Source organism: Eleginops maclovinus, chromosome 13, assembly GCF_036324505.1.
Source record: "Eleginops maclovinus isolate JMC-PN-2008 ecotype Puerto Natales chromosome 13, JC_Emac_rtc_rv5, whole genome shotgun sequence".
NCBI lineage: Eukaryota > Metazoa > Chordata > Actinopteri > Perciformes > Eleginopidae > Eleginops > Eleginops maclovinus.
Window position 1 is genome coordinate 19,415,518 of NC_086361.1, and position 17,393 is coordinate 19,432,910.

Here is a 17,393-nt window from a genome sequence, read left to right on the forward strand (position 1 = left end):
TGTATCATTCTTACTTCCCGTTCTTGTTCTTCAGATTTGTAAATAATTTTTTGTTTTTGTTTATCGTTATATTTTACTATTTCTTATTGTGTACATTTTGTATTGTCTCTATGTTTCTAATGCTGCTGGAACAAAAGAATTTCCCAAATTGGGATCAATAAAAGTCCTATCTATCTATATCTATCTATCTATTAAACCTACATTTCAACAACATGAGGATTCAAGATTCCACCTCAGAAAGGACATTCTGATGTACAATTTCAAAATAAAACACCTTTGAAATCTCTTATATGAGCTATCGTCCCTCTGTTTTTAGATAAGAATAATAATTAAAAATAATAAAGATTTCACAAATTAAAACGTTGTTGTTTGGATAAAATGTGCATGACAAAGTTTATGTAGCGATAATAAATATAACATATATTGTTAATGGATTTTACTTCTGAATCTGGAGGTAACCACACCCCGTTCATTTGAATATAAGTAATGGAAATGTAGAGCTGTGAAATAAATGTGGCATTGTAAATAAAAGTCCCCTGAAATAAATAAATGTGGCATTATGAAATAAAAGTCCCATGAAATAAATACATATGTATTTGAATTTACATTTATATATATGTATTGCCTTATTTATTTATTTCCGAATTTATTTCATTACCATATGTATTTATTTCATAGGCATATTTATTTACATATGTATTTATTTAATTATTTATGAATTTATTTAATTCTGGCTTAACTGCTGCCCTCTGCTGCTCTGCACCCTTTACAGTTTCTGCTCTCTGATTCGCTGAAGGACTGCCCTCCCGCTTGGAGAGAGCGCGCGAATGCACCCACGTCTCTCACAGTCGGTTGTTAGCTAGCTGTTAGCTTAGCGTTGTTCACTGTGCTTTTAACAGCACCGGGGCTCTGCTGGCACACAACAAGGAGAACCTGAGATAAGGATTTTTGGCTCAGCAGCTCAAATATCCTTAGGTTTCTGTGGACTATCAGCTGGTTAAGAAACCTGCAATGGCGGACAAGGAAGGTAAGTTGATAGCTTTTATTGTTTTCAGTTGTTATCTGACATGTTTTAGCTAGCATTAGCTACCTGGCTAGCTTTGGTAGCAGCTAGCTTCTGTAGCACCAAAGCCATAAGCGGTCATAACAATAGCTGGGTGCGTTTTGACTTGTATGCTGTAATAATCTACGTTTTAGTTTACAGTTGTTGTTTTCACACCCCTTGGTGTTGTCTACCGTACATCATATTTGCTATTGGGGCCTTTTGCTCGACCCAGTTAACGTTATCAAAAGTAACGTGTATGTTAACACTAGCAAGAATATAATCTTGATAGCATAGTAAGCTAACTGTTGTGTTGGTGAAAACTTGATATCTAGTACTACGTACGTAACACAAATCAGGCCATGGTTATATTTTTCGTCTGCAAATGCAACCATACACAGTTGTTAATTATGTACCATAGTATAACCTATCATTTATGTGTTGACGATCTGAGATACACCGACAGTTTCCGTAATGTTACACCAGCAGAAACAGTTAATGACACGTATACACGTATCCGTCAAGTGATGAATTATTGTTTTCTAACTATTTCAAAACTCATGAACATGTTTTTGTAATCCTTCTCAGTTGGAGCGTTTGATGATGCGGTTGAGGAGAGGGTGATAAATGAGGAGTACAAAATCTGGAAGAAAAACACCCCCTTTCTGTACGACCTGGTTATGACCCATGCTTTAGAGTGGCCCAGCCTTACTGCCCAGTGGCTGCCTGATGTTTCCAGGTACATGCTTTCACATACACATGCACTCTTTCAATGGGTATGAATGGCAATACTAATCAAGAATTGTTCTCCTCTTACCAGGCCAGAGGGGAAGGACTACAGTGTGCACCGTCTGGTGTTGGGCACTCATACATCAGATGAGCAAAATCACCTAGTCATTGCCAGTGTTCAGCTTCCCAATGATGACGCCCAGTTTGAAGCCTCACATTATGACAGCGAAAAAGGAGGTGGGTTACCGGCTAAATAAGTGTCAATGATAGTAGTCAATTTGTGTAAAGTGACATGCATGCAACAGTTTCCTTTGCTGCAAGTGACCACTGGAGAAACCGTTCTGGTGCTCTTGGGTGAATTGTACCTTATTTTGAAAAACGAAAACGTGTTCTGTGTTTCCCCTCAGAGTTTGGAGGCTTCGGCTCAGTGAGTGGCAAGATCGAGATCGAAATCAAGATCAACCATGAAGGAGAGGTTAACCGTGCCCGCTATATGCCCCAGAACCCCTGCATCATTGCCACCAAGACCCCCACCTCTGAAGTGCTGGTGTTTGACTACACCAAACACCCTTCCAAACCAGGTATGTATCTCACACACAGCACATACGACTGCTTAGGATGGCATATTGTTTTGAAAGTGAAGGGACTTATTGAAAATATTTCTAATTATACTGCCTCATTACAGTGTATGCTTTTGTTCATTCTGCAAAATAAATAAACAATTAATAAATGCAATCATCAGTAGATGCGTCTGGAGAGTGTCACCCTGATCTTCGTCTGAGAGGCCATCAGAAAGAAGGCTATGGTCTTTCCTGGAATCCAAATCTGTCCGGCTCTCTCCTTAGTGCTTCAGATGACCATGTAAGTCAGGTTTTATTGCTATTGCAACAAGACGCTTCCCATAACTTGGTTGTTTTATAAGGTCACCAAATTTATTTTGATCTGTTTGTGTTTTAGACAATCTGTCTGTGGGATATAAGCGCTGTGCCGAAGGAAGGTAAGATTGTAGAGGCAAAGACCATTTTCACTGGTCACACTGCTGTGGTGGAGGACGTCTCCTGGCACTTGCTGCACGAGTCACTCTTTGGATCTGTAGCTGATGACCAGAAGCTTATGATGTAAGAAGCCTGCACTCAAATCTTACAGGAGGGTGAAACGGTTAACCCCGAAAAGTCATTTTATCTTGCAGTCTTTGAAATTAAATGTTTTGTTTTTTACCTCAGTTGGGACACTCGTTCAAACAACACCTCCAAACCCAGTCATGCTGTCGACGCCCACACAGCAGAAGTCAACTGTTTGTCATTCAACCCTTACAGCGAGTTCATCCTGGCCTCTGGCTCTGCAGACAAGGTAAGGTCATGTTCCACTACATCTTAATTGATGCTATTTAGTTTGAATTACAGCGTGTGGTGCAACTCTGTGAATTCACATGCATTTGTAACTCCTTGACTTTGCAACTACAGTGTGTGAAATATTTTTCTCTCGCTCACAGACTGTGGCTCTTTGGGACTTGAGAAACTTAAAACTGAAGCTGCATTCCTTTGAGTCACACAAAGATGAGATCTTCCAGGTAGGATATTTACCAATCATGACACTGGTCCAGGTTCATGAAAGACTTTCTGTTATTCATGCCTAAAAGTTATAACTCCGAAGTATCAACACCTAATGTGTGTTTTCTGATTGGCTACTCCAGGTTCAGTGGTCACCTCATAATGAGACCATCCTGGCATCCAGTGGAACAGACCGCCGTCTCAACGTCTGGGACCTCAGGTAAACAACTTACCATCTTATCCCTGATGTCCACAACATTCAGCTGTGTTGCATTCAGGCTCCTTTGTGGTTACCAGACATGATCCCCTTCACGTAGGGGTTAGTCATAGTTAAACAGTGTTTGCAAATAGTTCAACTCTTTTGTTTTGTATTGTTTTTTTTGTAGTAAAATCGGAGAGGAGCAGTCACCAGAAGATGCAGAGGATGGCCCGCCCGAGCTACTGGTGAGTCTCATTGAAGCCTGTCTCACTGTGGAAGTTGAGATTCTCTATTATTGTTCACATCAGCTTGTATAATGATAATAAACATGGGGGGCTTTGCTTCTATTTTCTAGTTTATCCATGGAGGCCACACAGCCAAGATCTCTGACTTCTCCTGGAACCCCAACGAGCCCTGGGTCATCTGCTCGGTCTCTGAAGACAACATTATGCAAGTCTGGCAAATGGTAAGACAGCTTCAACCACATTTTATTAAAGCATGTTTGTAGGGACAGGCAGAGAACATGACTACTCCTTTGTTTTACATTGTAAGAACATGTGGAAGATAATAAATTCTGCAGCAACATGTTTGCGTCACAAACAGCAGGCAACTCTGCTCTCCGGTTTCCATATCTCATACTAAAACCTCAACCTGAATCAGAGCAGGCTTCGAAGAATTCTCAGGGAAATGGAGTGATGCGTAGTCCCTGACATTTCCACTACTAACTGCAAAGAGAAAATCTACCATTTGGAGTGATTCAGTTAGGGAAAAGTGAGGAAGCAAAAGAGAGGAATGGTGAGTTTACTAACCCGTTCCCCTTCTTTCACTTTTATAGTACTATGTGTTTTCTGTAACACTGTGCTTTGATAATAGTCAGAAAAGCTCACAGCAGAGCAGTATTCCTACTGATTTCTTTTTTTATGTGGCTCTTTGAAGCTTCAAAGTTGATCTTTTTGTGTTTGTCCTAGAATCCAAAAGATGATGTTAATACATCTTAAGGACCCTTGGCTAAATGACTAACCCACTGATTCTCCATTTTAGGCTGAGAACATCTACAATGATGAAGATCCGGAGGGTTCGACAGACCCCGAGGCCACAGTGTAACTTCTCTCTGCTGAGTGTCTTAAACTGCAACCTTATCACAAACTGCCAACTGCCACCTCTGTACTTCCATGCAGCTACTTATCCCTCCTTCCTTTCTCTATTCTACTGTGGAGGAGTGTATGCTGTAAATCCCTGTAAATACAAGTAAGAAAATAATCCTGTAACACCTTGTTTCGAATACTCATAGTGAAGAACTCTCCTTTTAAACTGAGTAACTTATTGTTGGAAGGATCTCACTCGTGTTTTTTCGCATTGCCTATAAAATATATATTTTTGTAATGAAATTGGCTCTCCCTTGTGTACTGAAATGAAGCAAATGCTTTTTCCATGATAAACTAAACGCGTCTCTAGAACCTAAGATGGTGATCATACTGTAAGCCCACAATAAGTGGAATATTCATAACAACCTGTTTAAAAAAAACCGAAACAGATTCTTATAAGCTCCCTCTGCAAAAGTTGGAAATACTGCAGGAAATTCATCCAGCTTTTTGACAAGATCCACAGCCCAATTACTGTAACTTCAAAAGATGCCAGCCTAGAAATGGTCCTAAAAACGTACCACATCGTCCCTTGCTTCAGTCTGGTCATCACCTAGTTGTTCTTGATTTTCACTCCTGCTGCTTCTCGGATGAAATAACTATTTTAGAAAGAAACATCTGTGTTGTGTCCCATTTGTCCTCCCAGCTCCCCTCACCCTAGTCCTTTATTAATCATTTAAATGTTGTGATGTAGATTAGTGCTTGAACTTTTTTGATGTTCAATATTTTGTATTGTACAGTGATTGCATTCTTAATAAAAATGTGTTTCATTGGTCATTGGGTGCACTTTGTCAATGTTTCTCAGTATGAATGTGTCACTTGCATATTTCGTTTATAAGATCACCGGCCTGCTAAGCTTGGAAGTATTTAGTAAACAATCCTGAATTATCCTTTTAGCAAAAGTCAGTTACACCTCATGACACTTTTATGTGTCTGATGTGACGTGTTGGTGCTTTCCTGTCTGCCGTACCTTCTCTCACTCTATTACTCTGTCCCACTGTTTAGATCTTCATCCCCGTTGCCCGTATAAGTACATGAAGCCCTCTCGGCTCATCTCGCAGACATTAACCATCAGTTGCACTTGGATTACAACCAACACAAAAGCTTTATTCATAAAAAAAACGTTCTAGAAGCTGCAGTCTAGGTAATCTTCACAGACTATTCTAAAAACTACAGCATTAAATGTGTGTAAAGTGCATTAATTGAAGTTCACTGTTGCTAACAAAAAAAAGTTATAAAATCAAGAACGTAAAATCATGTTTTTTCCTTGTCGTCACGCTTGTTGAGGTCCTCAATGGCCGTCCTGTAAGAAAGAGGTTTCCCTTAGAGCTGTTTCTGAAGGTCTATTTCATTATTATGATACTGAATACCAAACCGTACCTGTAAAGGAGAACTTGTTTTGTTAGGCTGTCTCTCAGCTCCTCTATCTCTTTGGTTTTTCTCTTCTGAATCTTCAGCTCTGTCTTCAGCTCTCGGCTGCTTTCCTCCAGGAAGTACACTGTCTCCTTTAAAAAAAATAGCACAGCTTATAGCTTTGTGTATCCCTGTGTCTTACTTATGCACGATTAAAAGGATAGATCTCCACTCCCTTTAATTTTACACCCATTTGCCATCTTGCTTACCTTGTACTGCCCCACATCCTCTCTCCTATGTATGTGAATCAGTTTGAGTTTCTCCTCTAAGCAAGCCCTCTGGAGACTCAGCTTTTGGATCTCCTCCTTCAGGGGTCTGAGCTGGGCCCTCATCTCTTGTGCCTGCTCTCTGGCTTTCGCCAGCGCTTCCACCGTTGTCTCCCTTCTCTTCAGCAACGTGAGCAGAATGGGTTCATACCTGTCCGAGAAAAGCATATACAGATAAAAGAGTCAGACACGAAAGATCGGTGTTTGAAGTGTAATCAAATAAAAGTAAAGTAACTATCATGACCAGTACTAGACGGAGACAGCACCTGTCCTCCAGCGCTTTCAGCCCAGCCTGCACATACTGCTGGATGTCTCCACAGGAGTGCCTCTTGCTCTGCTGCAGCTCATCCTGGGTGTTGGAGGTCTGACTGGCGCTCCGGGCATGAAGCTGTGCCTTCAGGTCTAACAGCTGCTGATTTTGCGCTGCCCTCCGCTGGGAACACTCTTCTGTGAGCTGGAGCACAAGCGACTGCAGCCTTTCCTGGAAGATGGGAATACAATTAATTTTACTTCAAGTCTTTGTCTGAAATGTGTTGCACATATTAAGACTTTTCCTGAGGTTCTTCTTACCTCTTCTCTCTTCAGCAGCTCCACCTCACGGTGCTGTGTGTTCAGTGCGGCCTGGTTGTGAGCGCAGTCCCTAACCATGGAGAACAACCTCCTCTTTAACTTTCTAAACTCGTCATGCAGCCCCTGCCTCTCCAGGTTCACCTTCCACAGCCTCCTCTCCTCCTCTGCCCTCTCCTCCCTGAGGCTCTGAATCTCTTTTTTCCTCTCCTCTCTTCTCCCTTCTTCCTCCCTCTTCAGTGCCTTGATCAGCTCTGCCACCTTGCCTTCAATTTGTTCTTCTGTCTCCTCTTCATGGATCCCCTCCGCCTCCTCAGTGTCTTTATTCCCTCTCAACTCCAGCACCTCCATGAGCAACTCCTTTCTCCTCTTCTGTAACTGCTGAACCTCCTCTATGCACTTCTCCATCTGACATCCTAGAGCACTAAGTTCATTCATGCCAGTTTCCAGATCCTCCTGTCTGTCTTCAACAGCCACTTCTGTGTTGTTGACTTCAATCCCAGTTATGTCTGATGTGTTAGATGTGGCTTTATTAGTAGTTGTCATCGCCTCACAGTACATGGGAGCATTTTCTTTACTCTCCAATGGCATTGATGGCCCTGAAAACCTAAACCGAGGATCAAGCGCACCCTGGTCTTGCCATTCCAGTGTTTCCATTAAGAGGCCACTCTGGTTTCCATTTCCTGCTGAACCCACTGTTTCCTCATATCTTGTTTTTTTTGGAGATTTATCGTCCTCCACATGTTGACCAACCAAGTATTCAAACTGCATCGGCTGGGTTTCAAACTTCCTTGGACTTTCTTGCTGAATGGGCACCAGTGTTGTACCCCGGTGAGGATTCTTACTGATGTGTACATACTCTTGGCTTGCTTCTGTAGCCCAGCCTTGAGGCTCAAAATCCATCCCAGACTCTTCCATACAGCTCTCCAACATAGCCAACATCCCCAACAGCTGACCCTCGTACTCCACCATGGTTTCACTCAGTTTCTTTCCTGCTGAAGTGAGAGGCATTGCTTTTTGGTGCAAATCTCCTGAGGTCACTTGACACCTGTCAATGGTGCCCATCATCTGCGACTGGTCTTGTGTTGGTTGGTCTTCTGTTCCAGACCCGTCCATGTGTGTGTCAATGTAGCTTGTGGAAAGATATGCTTGGGGAGAAAATATTGTTTCCCCGTGGCTCTCTACTTTGGTTTCCTCTCTGCTGTGGCTATAAGATGTTTCGGCCAGGCTTGTTTCATTGAATCGAGAGCCAAAAGAGAGACCAGTGAGCTCTTCACAGCTCTTCAATAAGCCATCCATCTCCTGCAAGTATGGCTTGATTAAAGATGATTGATTCACCTGTGTTCCTGCGAAGGTGAGTCCAGATTCACTTTGTTCCATGAGGCTTATGTTCGGATCTGCATCCTCTTCTTTAATGAAAAGAGGCCTGAGCCCAGGTGATGAAATGTGATCGTCCTCCATTGGTTAAGCCTCGTTGTAGCCTCTTCCGATGAAAGAGTCTCCTTTACAAGTGTCCCATCCCCTAACAAAAGAACATGAATACGTTACTGATCCTAGCTAATACATATCAGACATGGTGGCTGTAGGTCAAGGCGGTCGTGTTGCAAGTCAGAAATACTATGCCTGGTTTAATATTTTGGCCAGACAGCTGTGTAAGTCATGCTGATGACACGTAGAGGTGGGCAAGGGGGGCATTTTAGCAGATGGTAAGCTACCAGCAGCTGTCCTGGAACGCTAGATGCCCAAAGGGACTGACTGAATGCTTGGCAATGGTCAGAAACACACCTCAAACAAGCCTGCTCTTGCATCTACATGTACACCACAGGACTACTTATATAAACACTTACAAAACTAACAAGTGGCATTATACAGATTACATTAGAGAGCAGATTATCATAACATGTCAGTGTGCCGATGGATGGGCATTTGAGTGTTTCCCTGGTGAATAATGGAGCTGTAATTTCACCCTTTGAGGTGTTTGCCAAAAACTATCCAGAGACTCTCAAAGGGTAGATTGATCAAATTGACCCAATACTGTCATCGGTACGGATTAGTAACGTAGAAAAAAGGGCATAGGAGACAAGTGTGATTTATTTCATAGCAGCTGTTTCTTCGCCAAAATTCTTCTAGACCAAAATTCTAGATGCATCTTCCGAGTCAAACAAGGTCTCATGAAAAAATAATGCTGAGTACTGAAACACACAGGAATGGATGTCGTTGTGCTTTGCAAGGCTGACTAAAGCCCTGGGAAAGTCATCAGCTGTCTCGCTGCAGGACAGGCATGGGCACAAGTCACATTCCTTTAGACCTCGGGCACCCAAAACAGCACTGGCCTATATTTGCTGAGCATTGTGAGCACTTACTTCCATTAATCATCATATATTTAACATATAAAGAGTATCTTTCTTTCAAGCTTCATGTGATACATGTATTAACTGTGCAACTGCTACATTAGTTCACAGTTTAAAAGCTGCATGAATGGTTAGTGTTTTGCTTTTCTTCAGGGATTTCCGTTCAAATTTGATCAACCACATTACACAAGCCTTCGTATGTCAACATGAAATAATAATCCACTTACTTCGTGTGTATCTGCTCGCCGTTATCCTCAGGGTGAATCCGTTGAAATGAGTTGAGGTTCAAACGACAGCAAAGAGTGAGCGGGAGCAGTGTGTGTGCATGAATTTAGCAAAGGGGGGGAGTAAAGACAGTTGACCCAGCCTCCTCGCTCTCTCAGTCACTGTACTGCTATGTGTGACCATGACTACCTCAGTTCTGTTTAGGTTTATTAATAAACACTTGCTGGCAGAAAGAGGAGTCACTGCAGACTGTTTCGACCCCAGAGACACGAAAGATTGTCTCAAAATGAATCTCTAAGAATTATACTGAACCCCTTCTCACCACATGTAACACGTTTATTTTGTATAATTTATCATCAGAAATCCTCCATCCCACCAAACTGAAGGTTGTATTTAGACCTACAGTTGAATAATTGACTGAAAATGTTTGAAAAACGTCTCTCAGATTTCAACGCTGGATTGCCAGATTGACTGGTGGAGTTCCAGCTGGATGCATTTATTGTGGCTGTTTATGAGTGTGTGTGTGTGTGTGTGTGTGTGTGTGTGTGTGTGTGTGTGTGTGTGTGTGTGTGTGTGTGTGTGTGTGTGTGTGTGTGTGTGTGTGTGTGTGTGTGTGTGTGTGTGTGTGTGTGTGTGTGTGTGTGTGTGTGTGTGTGTTTGTGATGAAAGAGAATATGCCTCCAGCAGTCCTCCCATGCCTCCTCATTATCGAGTCTTAAAATACTCTAAATAGCAGCCCTCACTTTTCTGGCCACTTCCTATGGGAGGATTGGTTTCAGCCTAAACTTCTGACCCCCTACAATGGACCACAGGTGTTCTTCTGTAGTCTGAGGAGAGGTCAGCGAGGATGAGACAGGCCTGTCAAAGACGGGGAAACACATGGGGCAGATGTCAGGGTGAAATGTTCCAGGGATAAAGGAGGAGACGATGGACGAGGTGGAATGTTGAGAAACAGACATCAGTGGAGAAACTGTGACATACCGAACATTTTTGCTCTTACAACAAACTTTATTTTGTTAATGACAGTTTTTTTTATTCATTTGACATCCTTTTTATTGATTGTATGTGTTGCCTTACTGTTCATATGTCATACCTTTCAGTAAGGACTATTTTTAAATATTTCTCAATGTATATTGCACTCAGACACCACTAGATGGCCCCACTGTTTAATTTCAACTCATCCTAATGTTAACATAAAAGGAAAGGATGAGGGTCTTTGACTTGGATAAAATTGCTTACTTCAGAAACTCCTTCATGCTTTTAACTTTGTCTTTCTGTAGGTTTTTTCTATATGTGAATACAGCAACTCATATAATTAAATAGTGTTTTAAGATCTAATATAACAGCACACATATTATCTGCTTGTTGAAAAGATATGATGACCTCTTACAGAGTTACTGTAAGCTTTTGAAGATTACTTTTCACTTATTGTTTGTCTATCTTGCTCATTATCAGATGTCTCATTGAAAGCTAATTCTTGCTTTTACAAAGTGATGTAGATGTGAAAACGGTGAATGATGTATGCAAGTTTTGCTGCTTTGTGATATAAAAGGAACAAAACAATAGATCAGTTTTCTGGAAATTACACTTCAGAGAACGATCATTCTTACTAAATATACTTTAATTTGCACTTACCCTATAACACCCTATAAAACAATGACGCTCATTCCTCTGAGATTTTGCATCAGTGTTTCCATGACTAGATTACATCCCTTGTGCTCAAGAATTGATGTCATGTTTATCTAAATCACCCTTGTTGACCACGGTGACTCTTTGTTTTGGCAGGTCTAGTCCTTGGGAGAAACACAGTAATTTAGATAAAATGATGTCGAGTGATTAACTGTTTCAACACACTGTTCAAACCTGAAGCACAGCCAATGGACTCCAAAGAGAGACTTTCTGTTACCTGCCATAAAAATCACCTTTTCAGTCTCTTTTCTGTGCTTTCCTTCATAGATGATGTAGTTCATCAGTGTGGGTGTGAAGTAGGACAACGGGGGAAACCAAATATTTAAGAGGGCGTTGTGGTTGACGACTGAATGTCCCCACTGAGACGCACCATATGCTGGACATTCATTTGGACCGGTGTGTTAGCTCCAATCTGCAGTACTGTCCAAACTCACCAGAACATCAGGGTGTCCTCCCTGTTCTCCTGTATCTCTTTTATTCCATCTTTTATTTTCTCATATCCAGCTGAACTCATCAGTGTTTTTTTTTCTTTCCATCACTCTGGTATATTGGGGAAATGGTTTCGTAGGTTTATATTATTTCATTTTCAAACCTTTTTATTGTCATTTAGGGATTGCAGGGGAGTTTGTCTTGGTCCAGAATTGACAAACAAACTGTACCAAACAGTCTTTTATGTATTATTTGATATATGATCGTTCTTTATGATCACCTGTTAAGTCAACTTTACGAAACTTTTGTTGACGTGTGGACTTCTCATAGTCTCCATAGTCTATAATACTATATTTCCAAGGGTATTTGAGGGAAGGGAACCCTGTGTTTAATCTAAAAGTGGCGCCTATGGGTGATCCATAGTGGTTGCAGTTTTTTTTTGTGTGATTCTGAAAGGTAGTTTTTATAAACCTCCAAACTCTTACTTCCGTCCTCTCACTTTGTTGTTCCCTGGCTTCTGTCACGTCGGGCACCATAAAGCATTGTCTCACTGTGGCTAAGTGTGTTTTAATGACAGTGACCTTATCGTGTGTTTACTTTAAAGAGAGTGCCTCTGCTACATAATTGTCAGCCACCATCTTCTTACCGTCGTCAGCCACCCAGTGTTTGTACCAGTTGGCTTTTCATGGTCTTAAGGGATCACTTGCTATAATAAAGGAGGGGGCCCGTGTGTCCTTCTTTAGTGTGTTTTTCCACTGTTCTGGATTAAGAATGTTCTCTATTTAAAGATGTGTGTATGACATACACACTTACCCTTTAAATGACACAGAGCTTGTTCCCACAGTGCTTCAATTAGCCTTTTATTTTCCAACCAGGTTACTTCTGTACTTCTGAGAGTTTTTGAGAAGTTACACCGAATTAGGAGACAGAGTCCAGGTTTTCTATCTGGTATTCCTGACTGTGATTTATTGTTCAATAAAACATGAAATCACCATAACAAAGTCACAACCAGTTCCCATGAAGAGACACTGCAGATGAAAACAGCTGATATAGAGAGAAGAGCTGACAGGTCACATGCTCAGTCAGTGACAATCATACTGTGGCTTCAGTTTATGGTTCAGTCATAGTTGACAGATTTCATATTTACAGCGATAACAATTATATCATTAGGAGATGTTCAATGTTGATCTGTAAATCTTCAACCACTGACTTGGTTAGCATATCGGTGTTTGTTTATGAGTTGGACAGGCTGTTTCTGTGTATGAGTGTGTAAACATAAATATTCCTATGTTCACTGACATTAGGACTTTGTGGGAGGATTCAGTGACTGCAGAGTCAGTGTCGCAAGAGCCAGATGTATTTTTCAGTCGCTTTAAGAAATGCTGTCAGCATACATACTTGGCTGAACGTCTGACCTTTCCTTCTGTAATTTCCCCAACCTTTTCATTGTCTTTGTTCTAAATATATTGACAACTATTATATTGATTGCCATGAAGTTGGGTATAAATATCCAGACTTATTCTTTGGTGCCACCACCAGGTTAAAGTGTTCACATCTCCTGTGAAATTCAATATCTACTTGATGGATTGGCACACATTTATTTTACAGACATGAATGGTTCCCAGACAATTTACCCTCCGAGTTTGAAAACCCCCTGACTTTCCAGTTATTGCCACAATGAGATTGACATAGCTGGTTTTGACTGAACTGTCCCAACAACTATTAAATAGATTGCAAAGAAATGTTGTACAAACATTCATGGCCCCGTCAGAAGGAATTGGATTATTGTTGATTATTTAATTCATTATTTTATGCCATCATCATTAAAAAGTCCAATCCTAACTTGGAAACTAATTCCAATCAGATTATAGCACTAATTGTTAGCTTTTTCAAATGCTAAACCCACTTGTTACCATCACAAAGCCCCCTGTGCTTCAGTGTACGCCTACAGAGCTGCTTGCATGGCTGTAGATTTATGGTCTTGTTTCAACATTAGCACAAGTAGGTCTTACTTGGTTCCAGTAAGTACATCAACATATTATCCACCACACTAGTCAGTATAAATTGTAGCATTCCACTGGTCTTACTCATCTCTCTCCAGCAGAGGCTCACCCAGTAGCTGGTGCCACTTTTAGCAAAACCATCCATCATAAAGACAGTCTTCACCTGAAGCTCGCTGTTAACCCAAACATCTGAAACGTAGATGTAAAGCTAATGTTGCTATGAGTCAATAGGTCCTAACGCACTCCCAGCAGCCTTAGAGTGGGACTGCACAAATATATTTTGTATCGCTTTTGTTTTCAGAAACGGTTTCTGTTTTCAGCTTTCCTAATTAGATGTTGTGCATGTGCCAAACCTGTTATTTTTATAAAGATTCAACAGAGGTTAACTCGGGTTTCCTGGCTGACACACGTCAGTGCTTAATTTAAACGACCCCCCTGAGTGATTGAAAACAGGCAGATAGTTCCCCTGCAAATGGAAAGAGGGAGAGACAAAAAGAAAGAAAGAGAAATGGTTGGTGGAAACTTGTGGCTTGTTTTTGTCCAGTCCCAAACAACCCAGCAGCAACCACACCCTCGCAGGAATTCCTGCTGCAAAAATATTTCATGTCACGTTCTTTTAAGGAGTTGTTAACGTAACATTTTTAATGTTGTGTTGCATTAAAGGATGTATGGAAGTTAAAAAAGCAATATATTTCACGTCTAAATGCAGCTTTTAGTAGATTTGTTATGTAAAATGTACAGTATGATAACAATAACTATAAAATGTGTCAATGAGAATACATATTTTTACAGGAAATAAATAGAAATGTAACTTGTGGATTTTGAACAAACCCTAATATGTGGACCATAGTTACAGATATTTAATTAGGTTAGATTCAAACTACAAATGTCAGAGGGAGTAAGAAAGAGACAACAATTACAGACAGTAGTCATGAACAAGGTTGTTTAAACAAAAGTATTGTGTATCCAAGCCCTAAGTATATGTGGCTTTTATTTGAGTAAATTGTGTGTATTAGTGTGTGAGTGTGTATCTTTGTGTGTATATGAATTGCCAGCCAGATGGCTCTGTACACAGCCAGTGTGTTTTGGCTCTGACCACTCTTGGATTCTGGGAAATACTTTGCCGTCCCCTGTGCAGACAGTCCACTCCGAACATCAACACAGGGATTTGTAGGTTTGCTCTTACTCAGTTTTATTATGTAAGTACAAGCACAAGAGTGGATGTACTTACACCAGTGTGGATGTAATGGACCATTTATAAAGTTTATTTTATTTATGTATGTCCAGAAAAGGGTCATGTCAACCTAAAGCAAGAACTTTCAACAGTCCATCTTCAACGTGTCGGGGCAGAAGCAAACAATGATTGGCTCGTAAAATTTGATGGGTGGCATAAGGGTCAGAAAGCTGATCTATGACAGGGTTACACACACATGGAGATCCCACCCCTCGTCCCTTCTATAGATAGTATCAGACAGATAGACAAAATAATTCAGGGTTGACACCTCAATTACATTTTCTTGAGTATCTCCGTCACATTTTTACTTTCGAGGCACTACATCAGATACTAAAGTGTGTTTAGCATCAGCTTCAAAACAGTTGTTTGAAGGAGAAGTCATGATAGCGATAAATATAGTTTACATTACTGCATTGTTTTTGGATTATTGGTATGTTGTGTAATGTGTTTGATTGAGAGAAAGAGAGCCAAGAGAGAGTGATTCACAAACTGCAGTGTCTGAAGGATATTGCTTGGTTTTAGGGTAGAAAATCACAGCTAAGAAAGAAACTGACCCTCCTTTAGCCCTAGTATAGGCCGTCTGGTTCTTGGACAAAATTGTTCCCTACAGGCGCCATAAAACAGACAACAGCCAACACTTACAGCTTGATTTTCAGCCGGTTCAACCCACATGTTCTCTTTCCTGTCCTCCTCATCTCTCACTAGAGGCATGACTCAACAATGTTTCTTCTGCTTTCTCCTTTTCCGTAAGAAGGCAATGAAATGGACACCTCCCGCTTCCTCTCACAACCTTATTACCTAGTCTTTTTGTGCCTCCGTTGAAGGCAGGTCAGAGGAATGTGGTAGGGACAGTGAATGGCTCTCCTAACACCAAGGGCCAAACATGTCTGGACGGGGAAAACTGGAGTGCAGAAGAGTCGGAGGATCGTTTTTTAACCTCCTTTTTTTTCTTTGCATTTTTTCACAATTTTGAGTTGTTCATTCCTCTCTCCCTACCCCTTTTCCAACCAGAACTCACTGTGAACAGAGACTGACATCTATTCTAGTCGTGGGCTGGTGAGACAAAGCTGTCTCTGTCGAGTCCCCTCTGTGTGTTTCACAGCTGAGTTTCAACCTGGAACATCTCCCTCTTTCCTCTGAAACTATTATTACATGCCTTGATTCTCTCTCTGTCCTCATTCCTCTTTCAACCTCTCTTGCCACCCCTCCCAGCCTTGACTGTATAAATAGTGGACTGTGGAATGTAACTTTTGGAGAGTTTAGTTCAGTTTTATCCCTTTTAATTACATACTTTAAAAAGGTATCTGAACATAACAACAGAGAAGTGCATTTGAGACATGTTTTGGTGGGTTCTTTTTCAATGTAGTTTCAATATGTTATGCTGTTGTTAGAGCAACAGACACAGAGAAGCAGTCAGTGCAGAAAGAATGTGTGTGTGGCCAGACAAAGGCAGGTCGGGAACGATAATACTGGTCCGAGAGAGCAGAGCTTATCCCAACCGGCAGTACGGACTTCCTGCCTTAACACAAACTCAAATACACATACACCCAGGTCATCGACAGAAAGGTCCAGCTGCTCTTGTGATGCTGCTGTCAGCTCACCGTGTGATTGGTCAATCTCACGGCCTCAAATGCTCTTGAGCAAGGTTTTATGGACGTTGTTAATCATTTATGTCAGCTTTATTCTTAAACTCCATTAGGGGACAATAGTATCTTATATGCATATGTTCCTTACTGGATTAGTACCATAATTGAACTACCGGTTACATATCGTGTCAGGATCTTTTAAGAAGAAAAAAAAACTCTGTTCTACAGCGCACCAACGGCTGGAACTGCGAAAACAACCACTTTACGACAGCACTGATCGAGGCTTTCTGTAACTGTTCAAGTCTGTTTACAGTTTCTGATCCACTAACAAGTCCTTAAACACTACAGAGTCCATACCGTGTTCCTGTTAGTGTTCACTTCCTGTCTGTCTTCTTCTGGTGATTTATCTGACGTCCAGCGCTCCGTCTTTTAACATATTTTCCTTTCTCTTTCTTGATCCTCCTTAGCAACGGTCTTTATAGTCCTTGACAGCAGTCTGTACTACTGGATTAACCACCTGTCACATATTCTGAATCAACCAATCAGAATCGAGTGTTCAACTACACCGTGTAGTCAATGATGATAGTAAATTTGCCACACCGTTAATTCCAAGTACAGAGTTCTTTGATGAAACTTTTACTGTAGATTAAAATGTAGTCATGCCAGTGACATGACTCAATTGTTGGTCCATCCAACCCTTGGTTTTGATGATCCCTCGGCTTCTTCTTGAGCGCTACCTTTAGGTTCATATCGGTGCCTTTGTGTAAATAGTTTTGTCAACTTTTGAGTTGAGTTTGTCACTCTAATACTACATATTCCTGGCTCTACTTGTGTTGGCTGTTTGTTTTCAGACTGAACTTGTTTTGGGTAGTTGCTATGTCTTATATGCACGCAGTGTTCCAGATACTGCCGTATTTTTCTGCAATATTCATCATCCATACTTAACAAGGACTGGTAAGTCCCTGTAG

General features: G+C 41.1%; 2 protein-coding genes across 3 annotated transcripts; one reads left to right on the top strand and one right to left on the bottom strand.

The window, feature by feature from the left end:
• Positions 1 to 786: 786 nt before the first annotated feature.
• rbbp4 (retinoblastoma binding protein 4) lies at positions 787 to 5,439 on the top strand. 2 transcript variants are annotated; one of them, XM_063899522.1, is made up of 12 exons: positions 787 to 1,027; positions 1,631 to 1,781; positions 1,863 to 2,008; positions 2,179 to 2,352; positions 2,514 to 2,632; positions 2,729 to 2,889; positions 2,995 to 3,121; positions 3,264 to 3,341; positions 3,465 to 3,541; positions 3,708 to 3,765; positions 3,876 to 3,986; positions 4,562 to 5,439. In XM_063899522.1, exons 1-12 carry the CDS (start codon positions 1,012 to 1,014, stop codon positions 4,622 to 4,624), a joined length of 1,281 nt encoding a protein of 426 aa, XP_063755592.1. In that variant the 5' UTR covers positions 787 to 1,011; the 3' UTR covers positions 4,625 to 5,439. The 2 variants fall into 2 exon arrangements, with proteins under 2 accessions (XP_063755592.1, XP_063755594.1); XM_063899524.1 differs by having other exon boundaries at positions 2,517 to 2,632.
• A 309-nt stretch (positions 5,440 to 5,748) lies between these two features.
• Positions 5,749 to 9,573, bottom strand: sync (syncoilin, intermediate filament protein). The gene is made up of 6 exons (XM_063899521.1): positions 9,487 to 9,573; positions 6,912 to 8,430; positions 6,608 to 6,822; positions 6,285 to 6,492; positions 6,043 to 6,167; positions 5,749 to 5,965 (listed from the first exon to the last, which is right to left on the bottom strand). Exons 2-6 carry the CDS (start codon positions 8,367 to 8,369, stop codon positions 5,917 to 5,919), a joined length of 2,055 nt encoding a protein of 684 aa, XP_063755591.1. The 5' UTR covers positions 8,370 to 8,430; positions 9,487 to 9,573; the 3' UTR covers positions 5,749 to 5,916.
• Between the last annotated feature and the right edge of the window lie 7,820 nt (positions 9,574 to 17,393).

Coding starts and splice junctions, on each gene's coding strand:
- rbbp4 (XM_063899522.1), top strand. Junction 1,782..1,862: donor TGGCTGCCTGATGTTTCCAG/GTACATGCTTTC, acceptor TCCTCTTACCAG/GCCAGAGGGGAAGGACTACA. Junction 2,009..2,178: donor TTATGACAGCGAAAAAGGAG/GTGGGTTACCGG, acceptor GTTTCCCCTCAG/AGTTTGGAGGCTTCGGCTCA.
- sync (XM_063899521.1), bottom strand. CDS start 8,369: ATGGAGGACGATCACATTTCATCACCTGGGCTCAGGCCTCTTTTCATT. Junction 6,823..6,911: donor AGCTGCTGAAGAGAGAAGAG/GTAAGAAGAACC, acceptor CCCATCTTCCAG/GAAAGGCTGCAGTCGCTTGT. Junction 6,168..6,284: donor AGGATGTGGGGCAGTACAAG/GTAAGCAAGATG, acceptor TTTTTTTTAAAG/GAGACAGTGTACTTCCTGGA.